General features: G+C 40.8%; 1 protein-coding gene across 1 annotated transcript in view; it reads right to left on the reverse strand.

Moving 5' to 3' along the window:
• susd6 (sushi domain containing 6) overlaps positions 1-12,630 on the reverse strand; it is a 33,831-nt gene that overhangs the window by 14,394 nt on the left and 6,807 nt on the right. Inside the window, exon 2 of the mRNA XM_085432225.1 lies at positions 12,410-12,595. Within this exon, the coding sequence (XP_085288351.1) occupies positions 12,410-12,554 (145 nt within the window). The 5' untranslated portion in view covers positions 12,555-12,595. The remainder of the gene's footprint in view (positions 1-12,409; positions 12,596-12,630) is intronic.

Genomic DNA, 12,630 nt, shown 5'->3' on the forward strand with positions numbered 1-12,630 from the left:
ACAGTATACAGTGACACAACGAGTACGCCGACCTAGGTGGGTGATATGTAACATCCGATGCTTGTTATGTGAGCGACAGATAATAGCAGTGTCCTGTTGTACTAAAAACCCTGATACACTGAAACACACAGTCCTACTCAAATCATACTCCACTTAGAATATGTAAAGGCTGGGCTTAAAGAGAAAGAAAGAGCACAAAAAATGAAAAAGAAAAAATATTGGAAATGAAACTAAAGAAAAAAATATTTAAAAAAAAAACAGTGAACTTCTATTACTGTAGCATTGGAATAAATTTCAAACACAGCTGAAATCTAAAAGCATGAAACACATTTTTTAAGGTGCTGCTGATCAATGTCCTGAGCTTTAACTGGAAGATGGAAGAACATAAGAAAGGAGGGAGGTGGAGGATGAAGAAAAGGGAGGTGATGTTGCCTTTATACAATAGCCTGAGTACTCACAAATACAAGCAGTCTACTCACTATGTAAGCAGAGGTTGCAGGTATATCACAAGGTGTCTTGCACATACATTTTATCCCTGTGGTGAGAGCTGTCCAAGCTAACATTTGTCCAGAACTAGATCAGTTTTCCTCGCCTCAAAGGCTTTGATTGTGTTTATAGTAACGAGCGTTGCTATTGTTAGCTCGAGAAAACTGTGAGTTGCAGCGCTGTCTATTTGTTTCCCTCTGAAGAGACTCCAGCTCCACTATAATCAACGACAGCATCATCTTCACTACTTCTGTTATCAACCTTATTGTCGATAAAAACTAAAGCTACTTTGGCTGAATCTCATAACACACGCGCACGTCTATTTTTAGCTGGTGGCCAATCCTAAGTTGGATAAGGGGTTGGATGTGTAAATATCAATCAGAATCTGAATTTTTACTCCCTATGTATAAACACAGCTTCCCCCGACCCCCATCCCCTGATCCAGCATCAGTCAGGCTATACTTGTTTTTCTCCAAGGCCAACCACTATTGGTTATCTACACTGCTGCCAAAGCCAACGTTGTCATTTGTAGGGTAAACAGGAAACTTGCCAGAAAACATGAGTCAAACAGCTGCCAGCCTCCAAAGGAGCATTTTGCAGAAAACTTAGCCATCCAGTCGCCACTTATCTTCCTGCAGCTGCACCCCAGAGCAACTAACCCACGCTGCATCGCCTCTAAGCAGGTAGAGGCATCCTCCCCCTCCCCCTCCACACCCATTACCCCCCTGCTGTTGCAATGCATTTAGCAAGCCACGTGTGCTGCCAATACATCCCATTGTTCCTGCTCATTGAGGGATGGGGCACAGTGACAGATTTAAGCAGCGTGCCTCTGAATAGGGCAACAGACAACTTTGCATCTAAAGGGTTAAATATGCATGAGAGGCCAAGGCGACTAAGGGTAAGGGCAAGGGGGAGTACCCCTATTGTGTGACCTCAACATACAGACACACACTCACTCTCAGCCTCCATGTAACAGATGGGAGGATGTTAGAGGAGGCGAATAGTGAGCTCCCCCTTCGCTCTGCTGTTACCCTCATTGCTGAGGACAGCTGGGAGGCAGACATTCCTTCTTCTCAGCTTTCAGAGGAAAACAAAAGAGTGTGTGGGACCCCTTCTACATACACGTGCATGTGTTCAGGCACACACACACACACACACACACACACACACACAACCCCCCCCCCCCCCCCCCCCTAACCAAAGCAGTGTCAGTGCAACTGTGGGTTGATCATATTTCAACAGTGTGAGCTTAACAGCCTGAAGAGGTATGAATGCTGAGCCTGGAACATTTGTTGAAGGTGAAAGTCAGGGTGAAATCACCAACCCTGCTCACCAGAGCTGGCATGCTGGTGTTTTAATAGTAGCAGAGCCACTGCTGAGAGCAGTGTACGAGATATAATAGCAAAGAAATGTTATATAAAACTCGTGCTCGTGACATAAGCTCAATCTGCAGCTGGCTGCTCTTTTCTGGCCAACTCATCCTTTCAGTCCTGCGTGAGCTGTTTCATTAACAGGTTCACTGCAAAAGCACAGGACACAAGTTTATTACAGACAACATACTGGCTAGAGCTAGAGATGTCCAACATATGGCCAAAGGGTTCAGTGTATTCCACTGAACAGCTTTGTAATCTGAGACATACTGACAAAACTGCACTTATTTTTATTAAGAGATTTCAGGGTGTTTTGTGAATGAATGGCTCATTAAATCTCAGTGGTTTCACAAGTAACTTATACATCTTTTCAATGAAAGGAAGGGATTTTTTAATGCACTCATTTTACTTGTCTGGCTCCTCTGAGATCAAATTGCACCGTGTTGACCCATGAACTGAAATGAGTTTGACACCTCTGGGCTAGAGGGAAAGCACGAATAAATGGAGCAGTCGTACTGCAGAGCACTGGAAGACTTAGCAAGAACAATAAATGTTTACTTCTGTTATGTCAACATCGGGTAATACAGGATTATGGTATCCTATACCTGTCAAAAAGAGAAAGGCAGGGAATACAGAAACAATGTTACCCACACTCAGACAATGCAGTCACTGTTGCAGCCTCGCTTTTACCACCAACGTAATGAAGTCCAACTGGACGAAGACAGAGCAACTGCTTGAGCAAGTCACCGAGAGGGTGGACAAATGGCATCAAGCATGAGTGTGTGTCACCTCTTAACACTTGCAGCCTGCTCTGCTGATAGAAGTGGTATGCTGTTTCTTGTCCATGTGTGCCTCACATTTTTTGTAACAGTTGGCCCATATACTTAACATACTTAGCTGACAATACACCGTTTCATGTTTCTTCAGCATAAAACCTTAAACTGTTACCAAACACTCTTAATAACAAGCTAAGAACGTCAAAGGATGTCTGTGGCAAATCTAAGAAGAAACACTGCAAGTCTGTTTACTCTGCTGTAACGATCAGTTAATTTTCTCATAAGGTTTCCCGGGGAACAATCCAGACACTTTCCGATAGACTATTTACTGTAAAGCCTGATCCATTTATACCCTTTGTTTGTTCTGTGTATAGCAGAGGCAACCTTATCTCCTAATCAGAGATACAACTGTTACAAAGAAACAGCAGCCAGCACTTTAAATTCACATATTAGCAAGCAATGAATTGTGTTCAGTATGTCAGAGGCTAACTATTTCAGAAACTGCATACACATCAGGGGCAATATAAACTTGATAATGACATCTCCACTTACTGTCAGTCCTACTGAATAGAGTAATAAAGCAAAGATGTTCCTGCCTGTATTCAACACAGACAAAAATGATTCACGACCAAAAAATTCCAGGCTCGTATGAAACAGCGATAAATACAAAATGATTCCAGTCTCGTCTTTAGTTTTAAATTGATTTCTTTGGCCAAACATCCCTGATGGAAAACACTGAATATAAAATGATGTATTTCTAAGAATATAGAAACATAATAGCTTGAAAAAAGGGTAAAAACAAAACAACAGAGTTTCAAGCGAGAAACGCAGGTTGATTTTATTATTAGTAAGTGGTCCAGAAAGAGAAGGAGAGATAACTATTGTATCATCATAAGGCAATTACAAAGTACAGTTTATACTGCTGGGTAGACCTAAAACATAGCCATTTATGGACATGAACGGCTATGTTATAAAACTCAAAGCCTGAATGGCCCTGCGGCCAGGAGGGCAACTTTACCCACACTACATTTTAGCACTGTGAATGAGAGCACAAAGAGGAAGCACAAAACAATGAACAACAAATAAGTCATTTACAAACAATAGAATAATTGTTCATATTTAGAAGTTAGCCAAGCCTCCAGTCATTAAGAGTGTCACAAGTTTCTAGTTATTTTTAAATGTGCCAAATACATTATCAAAACTAAATTGTGGGACTCCAGCGCAGCGACATAAACAACTAGTAGTAATAACTTCAGCCTACAAATGCAAGCCCCAGCTGTTCAATTTAAACATATTTAGCAAATTCATTGCATGAAAATGAAGAGCCAAAAAAACACATAATTTCTAAATCTAAGTGTGTTGGCTCACACTTTGTCAGACAAAATAAGCACTTTAAAAGACATTTCTTGACTCTGATAGATGGAAGACACCTATACAAATAGATATGCAAATACAAAAATATGATATTCAGGATATACACAAGCCGGCTTCCTGTAAATGCTAACACAATTATCCAAATGGATTCCAGGGTAGCATAAACAAACACTTTCACCATTTGGCTGCTGTTTGTCACAGAGAGCTGTTTACAAATTACGTAATAAGCACAGAGGGCATTAGAGTGGACCTAAGCCAACTGGCCACGAAATATCTCAACACTCCAACTAATGGGCTGTTTAAAGTTTGAGCGATGAGACAAGACAAAAGAAAAGAAGGAAAAAGAAACACGAAATAATGAGAAATAGACAGGAAATGCTGATTGGTAATTGGGACATTCTCCTGAGACCACAGCCAAGTTTCGTACAATGCATTCACTGCAAAGTCAGTAGCCGTGTCAAGAGGGTGAGACTAAGGGGATGTGCTTTATGTGAGAACCCATCTCAGGCCTGCAAAACAGTAAACACAAATAATACTGAAGCGTTTTCAATACTGAAAGCATGTGCAAAATCAAGCGATGGTATTTCTCTGATTTCTCTATGCAAGAACATCAGATAAGAGTCTCTTTAACCAACTGCATTTCAGTTGGTTAAAGAGAAACAGCTGTACAGCACCTCCACCCATGACAACAAGCGGTACGCATGCAGCAGGATAGCACATGTACAGCCCAGCCCTTCCCCTTGGCTCAATAACAGTAAATCTGTCAGACAAATTTTATCTTGCTTTCCATTTTTTCTGCATGAGAGTGACTGTATTTGAGCAGCCAATATGCACTTTGGAGAAGTTATTTAGTTATTAAACCAGTTGATTTTTTAAAATGAAAGCTGGAGATTAAGGAAGAGTTGCAGTAAAGCTGAAGTAACAGTTAGGGTAACAGTTAGGGTTTGTGTGGCGAGGCAGTGCATTATTCTCCCATTTTCACTGCCTCGGCACAGCTCCACATGTTGAGGCTTGAACATACACTGCACATATCTACAATGTACTTCACTTTTGCAGTTTTGGCTGAAACATGATAGGTACCATTAAAAGAGGTACTGCTGAGGTAAAAGGACAAAAACATTTCTGTATAGCCAAGTATCTTTCTATGTTTTGGAGTTGTAGCCGCTGTTCTGCTTCATGGTAAAAGCTTTCAAATGGCGATGCGTTGGAAGGCCTCATTGACACGCAACAACAGGAAGTGCAGCTTTATTTGCCAACAGTGTCAGAGATCAACTGAGCTACAAAGCAAGATAACATTGTTTTTCCAATTATATTATGGGGGTTGGTCAAATCAGCAGAAAGCTGATCATTGGCCCCTATCACTAAAACCAAATTCCTGAACTTTTCTCGACGTTAACTCAGTGTCAGATTGTGCACACTGTAAAGTCATTGCATATATTCAAGGCAAGCTAGAGTTTCCGTTCCTCCATTAAGCTAGGATCTTGATGAGATAAAGGTCATTATCAAACATGTAGTGCAAGGCTCCATGCAGATGTGTAAAGACTCCACTTCAGTGTACCGGTTTGTACTGTCTGCTGCTGTCCAAGTCAACAACAGAACAGATAAGTTGTCTTAGTCCAGTGAAAGCTAATCTGGTCAGCTTCGTTCCCTAAACCATGTAGAGTATTTGTAGTAGTGATAACACTTTTGCAGCAATGCTTGATCCTGCCGACATTTTCATGAGATTAAGTGTGAGTTCCATTTTACCCTTCCATACTGCTACACAGAAAACCATTCACGATGCACGATGCACCCACGTCATGTGCGCTCATGACGATTGCTCACAGTTTGAAACAGCTTGGATGTCTCAACCATTGGCAGATTCAGCATATGTGTGTGGGATGCTCGGAGCCTTATGTGTGAGCTGATGAACTTGTTTGAACAGGATGTTGCTGTTGACTAACGGTGTGATACAAAAAAAAGGAGGGAAAAAAAACCCAGCCCACACCATTTCAGTATGCCTGAAAAACACACATCAAAGTTAAGGCGAGACAGGAGGGAAAAAAGACAAGGCAGAAAAAAAAGGAGACTGAACTTCGATAGAAAAAAAAGAGTCAACGACAGAAAGAGATTAACATAAAGGTGTGACAGCTTGACAATGCAAAGTCCAAAAAAACAACAACAACAAACAAACAAAAAAAACATGAAACAGAAAACAGAAATTCACAAAGGTAGGCAAAAACATTGGGAGTTAATGCACGTTAAGAAAAATTGAGTGAATAAATGACAAAAAGAAAAAAGCAGAAGCAAAAGCAACACAAGACAGGAGACTGGGGGATATATTTAGCAGCTCATTAGTCAGAGATGTCCTCTACTCAGCAGGCTGGTCCCTCAGATGAGGCCCTTTGGAAATCATTATGACTGCCTGCTGCTTCAGACAACCACACACATCTCACTGGAAAACAATTTACAAACCGCCTCTCCTCTCCACAGCCTTAATGTTGCTTCAAAATGATTCTCAGTTTTTGAAAAGAGGCCCAAAACCAAAGCTTTAAACAACAAAGCGGCATGTTTTAATCATGATAACTGCATAGATTTTAACACAACACACACTACATCAGCCTGAGGTGTAACCAGTAAGAATGAGGTTATGTTATAAAAGCAGCTTTGTGTACATTTTGTACATTATCATTTTGTACATTACTGGTGGTGCGCTTGTACCACTACTTCCTTGTTTGACATTCATTAACCTTTATGATGAAACATCTGTCAATGGCAAAGGACTAGTCAAGCATCTTAAGGACAGGACAATATACATGTTAACCAAAAACTGCACCAAAATCAATGGGAAGAAAATTTAAAATACAGATAAACACTAAAGAAAAAAATGTAAATCATACATTGTGACAAGCTTAGTGGCAAAAAGCTGGGAGGCAGCACTGTGTAGCTAACAATAATCCTGGCCATCTGGGATGTGTACCAGTAATGGAACTGTCTGGTCAACACTTTAAAGTGAATGAGATAGTCTTGCATCACCTGTCCACACTGCAGCATCTGTTTTCATGAAGTATTTCTTTGTCTGGTGAGGCATTTAAAGTTTCCCCTTAGGGCTTGATTGGTTGGTAGAGCTGTTAAATGACACAAGATGAGAGCAGAGATTGATGGCTCAAGTGATAAACACACAGGTAATGAAAGAGAAAGGCTGCTGCATTCGACCAGACTGCTGCTAATGGGTTCCAGTCTCACCTGGCTAATGGCTGGCTTTACACATAGAGGAAGAGAGAGAAGGAGAGCGAGAGAAGAAGAGAGACATCATATAAAAAAAAGGCTCTAGTGTGTTCTACACACAGTCACATACACACACAGACTTGAGTTAGCAGTCCTAATTGCTGAGTGGTGATCTAGGGGAGGTGCAGCTTGCTGTGATTTGGGCTATAGAGGGCTAAAAGCCTTCTTTGTTCTCACATTTCAGTAAGGAGCCAGTAGCCAGTGTGTTGGATTACTCCTGCCTGCCTGCAACCGCCTTGCTAACAGGACTTTAGGGGGCTTTTCTGAAGAGTTAATTGCATAGGAACAATTGTTCCCCCTCCCTTGGGCTGCACTGTTTGTAAACCCAGCCTATCTAGCAAACTTTCTGTGATGGTTGGAAACCAATAGTGTAGAAGGAGACTCACACACTGTGGTCTTTTTGTTACACACACACACACACACACACACACACACACACCATTTTGTTGCTACATAAAGCAACAAGTTTCAAAGACTTATCCTGTTTGAAGATGCAAGAAGTAGGGCATGGCCCATTCAGATATTTTCCTCTGTGGTCAGAGCAATGACGCTATGTTAGCCACTAGAGTCTCTCCATTATTATAGAGAGAGGAGAGTTGTCAAGTCTTGTTCTTTAAGACTTAAAACTGAGCCTTCAAGAAAAAAAGTTCCTTGGGTTGGACTGATTTATGACATGCCAAGAAAAATGGATTTATGAGCACAATAGCTCTTGATGAGGCAGAGAAAAATGTATTTACTCCATGAATGCACAACAATTGACTGTTAAAAACACAAATTACAAAGGAAATTAAAAATGCAGCCCTCTGGACCCTGTCCTGCTCTCATTCCCTCTTCCCTCCACCACTTTCTTTATCCTATACTTTTTTTTCCCAGAGCCCTGGAGAGCCGTTTCCTTTTCTCACACATGAACATACATTAATGTCACCACCACACAGAGCACACAGCGGGCTTGTTTCTGGTCCTTGCTAGTGCTTTCATGTACAGCTTTAACTCAACTTCAGAGGATAATTTTCTTTCTTTTTTTTTGGGGGGGGGGGGGGGGGGGCAATATTTATCTATTTGACTGGGAAAGTTATAGCCTTTCTGGCTCTTGATACACAATACATTTAGAGCAGAAAACATGCAGCATGCAGTTATGTGAATAGACCCTCTGAGCTTCCATCTTTGCTCTTTCACTTCTGACTCACTGTCTGGGCTCACTTCCTCTGAAACAAACCACAAAGGCTTACTGTTAGGAATTGACACCATATTAGGAACTGAGCTCTGTGGAGCTAGCATAGTGGGATGTCAGATAGACTCAGAAAAGACATGAAACAAGCAGCGTTTGCACTGTGCCCTGAAAATCCTCCAGACTGATGCTATTTATCCTTTGCATACACAAAACCCAAGGTGCTGCTTCGTAGCCATGTTTGTTTACTGGCACCCTGCTTCAATGAATAGGATGTTTTGTTTAGTATGTTGCTACTTTGGGAAGAATGTCGAGAATCATAAACGCAAATGTAATCATGTGAAGCAATCACAAACACAAATCCCAGAGAGCCATTTACATTAACCCAGAAGATAACCTTCTGGTAATCTTGTTTACAATGAACAGCTGAACGACAGATATAAAAGACATGACAAGAGACAAGACATAGCCAGTTTTAAAAATACCTAGACTCTGAAGGCTTTGCAACTACTTTCTAACAGGCTGTATTAGCAGTTACAAGAAATTGTTCTCCTGACCTTTTCCAGAAAGAACATGAGGCCGAAAATACAGGCGCTTAAAGCTTTTCCCGGACGTGTTAAAGGAACCAAAGACAGGCAAAGCACATTCAAACGGTTAATGTCTATCATTTTCTCTCTCCATCAGCTAAAGGTCAAATTTCCTAAAAGAGTTATATCCACAAAACCTACACAGACTTGAAGTAGAAATCTGATGCTGCTCTCTGCTGTAGTGTAAACTTCTATTTAAATGGACTATAGTATATTTTCTAGTATCCATTTCTATTCATCATCAACACTGCTGTTTGCTGGAGTCTGGAATAGGCCTGTTGGCTGTGATGAAATTTTAGATTCATGAAATTTCCACAGCAATCTCCATCCCTGGAACACGTCAAGGGATTACCTGTGTGAATTATGTATGTCGAGCAGGAGAGCGAAAGGAAACGGCCAGTAGCTAATGATGAAGTTAACGCTTTAACATGAGTGTTTTGCTTTTATGGTAATTTGACTCTAATTATCGATTTAACACCATACTTCTGCTGTAAATGCTGCAACTCGTGTCTTGTTCTAATGGCACTTATGTTTACAGCCAACCCTCCGTATTACCATTATTTCCAATGACTTTTCTTGGCTGAATTCTCTTTCTCTTTTTTTAATCCTGACATAGTTTACCAGAGTCTCATCAATAAATATCAGGTTCATCTTGCTTTGTGCGATCTGGGCTCAATTAAGAAGAATGAAATGAGCTTCAAGTTCTGTTTACTAAGGAGCTAAGCCTCTAAATGTTTCATTGCTCATTACAAGTTCCTTGTGATTGTGATCAAATATTTAAATTTATAATACGGTGCTTGAATTGAAAAGATACCCCAGAAACCTCAAAGGAAATCTGAAATATTGTACTGAAAACCCCCCCAAAACTTGTGCATAAGCCATCTTCATTTGGACTTAATTAATGCCAAAGAGGAAAATATTAAGTGTTATAGGACACTTGAACGTTTGAACTGTGAGTCAGCTTAAACACTGCCTTATGTACTGTAAGGAAGTGGTCGGAAGTAAAAAAAAAAAAAAAACTTACAGAGCTACAACAGTTAAAAATAACCTTTGGATTTTTATCAGTTAACACGCAGCAGCGTTTGAAATGTTCCATTGCATTCCTGAACAGCTAGTTGCAGCATGACAAACAATTTTTTGCATAAAAGTGGAAGTTTAAAAAAAAGAAAGAAAAAAAGTATATACAAAATCACTATAAAACTTCAACACTTAGTTTGATTTATACAGATTCCTTCAAGCAACTTGCTAAAAAGACAGCAAGACTAGAATGCTACAGAGCTTAAAAGTCTAGTGCTGAAGCAAGGGTGTGCAACATTTGTTTTCCAGAAGCAAATGAAGGGCCACGGAATGGACAGACGACACACATATTTCAGAATTATGGTAAAACTCCATGAAATGTAGTGCACACAGCAGACTATTTTACAGTAGGCTGTTTGTTGGCCTACAAAAGCATGTCTCTCTTTACAAAAGAAAAAAAACAAAAAACAAGAGCTTTCTCTTTAAAAATGTTGACTGTTTTGTACAATTTACATACCATAATAGTACTAGTCCTCTTCATCCCATGTGAGACAGGGTGCACAATTGATTATATTTATGTTTGAGCTGACTGATATTGTCATGCAAAGATTACTTACATAAAACAATCCTCTGAAATGCTGTATAAACAACTAAATGAGCCTACATCCTTTCAACTGTATAATATGCATCACTGCAGAGGTCAAACACAGACTCAAATCAGACTGTTTTACACTCATCAAAAAGTAATATTTGTCTCCTAATTCAAACATTTATATGCTTGCAGTAAGAGGATAGAAGACTTAGGTTAATATTTACCATATATTTAAAAAAGGGATTGTTTTGTACACATATACCAATATTGAATCATTTGACATGGCCATGGCAAGCATTAGTGGCACACCCTTTGTTGGAACCAAGTTAAACAGCAGTACAGACTCATTACAGTCATTCACGTTGAGATTCATTAACACAATGTTGTCTTTTAATTCATTTCTAAGCATTGTTTTGCTTTCTTTCCTGTATGTCGGAGGGATCAAGACACTTCATATTATGCTCAAATATATGTTGCGAGTATAGAGAACTAGCTGTGACTTCCCAGAAGCTGACTGACAGTCTTAAAGGCGCAGGTTCCTTTTTCTGTGTCAAAAAGAATGAAGTGGCTCGAATATCTGTGTTCAGCCCTACAGGAGGCAAAACAGCAAACAGAAATACTTGATTACATACACACACGCGTGTGCACACACACAATCTTCTACAGCACCCTGAGCACGTGGGCTAGGGATTTGAGGACACACTTTTATTGGTATTGGTAGACAGTCTATGCGTGCGAGTGTGCTGGACGCAGAACGTGAGCGTGATACCAGCCCCCCTGGGCTCAACATGAGTCATGTGTGTTACATAAGGCATACCGAGAGATAATACAGTTGCCATTAGCAATCCCCTCCTCCCTTGCTCAACGGCACATCTCCCTCGTTTTATACTCCTACTGTTGCTGTTTCTGACTCTCATAAACACACTATTTATTTAAGGAATTAAAGAAGAAAATCAATTAATGCATATAAACATCTGAGAGCCTTAAACCACTCCTTACACAGACACACACACAGACACACACGCTCACACAGTATGCTTGCACTCTGTGGCAAGGACATCTGGCACATTTCACAAGCTGGCTATGTGTGGAAAGTGCATGTGAGTGTGAGTGTGGTTGCGTTTTGTGTGTATGTAGGGGGGAGGGGACTGGAAGATTGGAAGAGAAAAGAAAGCTGACACAAATGGAGGGGTTCAGCAAGTCCACAGCATCGACATTACACTTCTTTAGAGGAAACAAAGGACATCAGCTTTATAGTTCCTGTATTATGTTACTGTTTACCACGTGCAAGACCAAATTTCCCTCCATTAGACAACAATGAATTCAGTTTTAAAACCTGACACTTCCCAAATAATGTAGGACCTCAGGGTAAAACGCCAAACCTGATCTGAGGGTTGTTGTGGGGCAATAACAAAAGTTGTCTAGCCGTGCCAAAAGCTCTCGGAGGGTTCTAAATGTCATGGTTGATTAAAACCTTATGACAGAAATGTGACCGCATCTCTCTGTTTCACTCAATAGGGGAGGAAAACTGTTGTGACTCATTAGGACAGTGAATGGATTCACAGAGCGTGTGGGACTGAGCTCTTAGCTGCCGCTCTGAACCTGACCAACCCAAGGGTAAAGGAAGACGATTTAATCTAACTGACCTGTGGGAGGAGGGGAAAATAACCTCAATCAATTCACAAGAGACAGGCAAAGATAACAGTTTATTTGATGTGTATCGTGTGAGAGAAAAGGCAGAGAATTCAAAAAGCCATGAGCATGTGACTTACCTGATGCGTGACCATGAGGGAGCAGGATGAAGAGGAGGATAAGCACGGAGGCAGCCAGCCTGTGAGCTGGAGAGGAGGAGGAGGTAGAGGATGAAGAAGAGGAGGACAGGGCTCTCGTCTGAAACGCTACCATTCCATCGCACATCTTTTCCTCCGACAACCAGGGAGAGTCCTCTATGGCTTAACCTGTGCAGGCCACACAGACAGGAAGGGACAGAGAG

The sequence above is a fragment of the Copadichromis virginalis genome, linkage group LG15 (genome assembly GCF_057382275.1).
Source record: "Copadichromis virginalis isolate Kocher_CV1m ecotype Utaka linkage group LG15, C_Virginalis_male_GT1.1, whole genome shotgun sequence".
NCBI lineage: Eukaryota > Metazoa > Chordata > Actinopteri > Cichliformes > Cichlidae > Copadichromis > Copadichromis virginalis.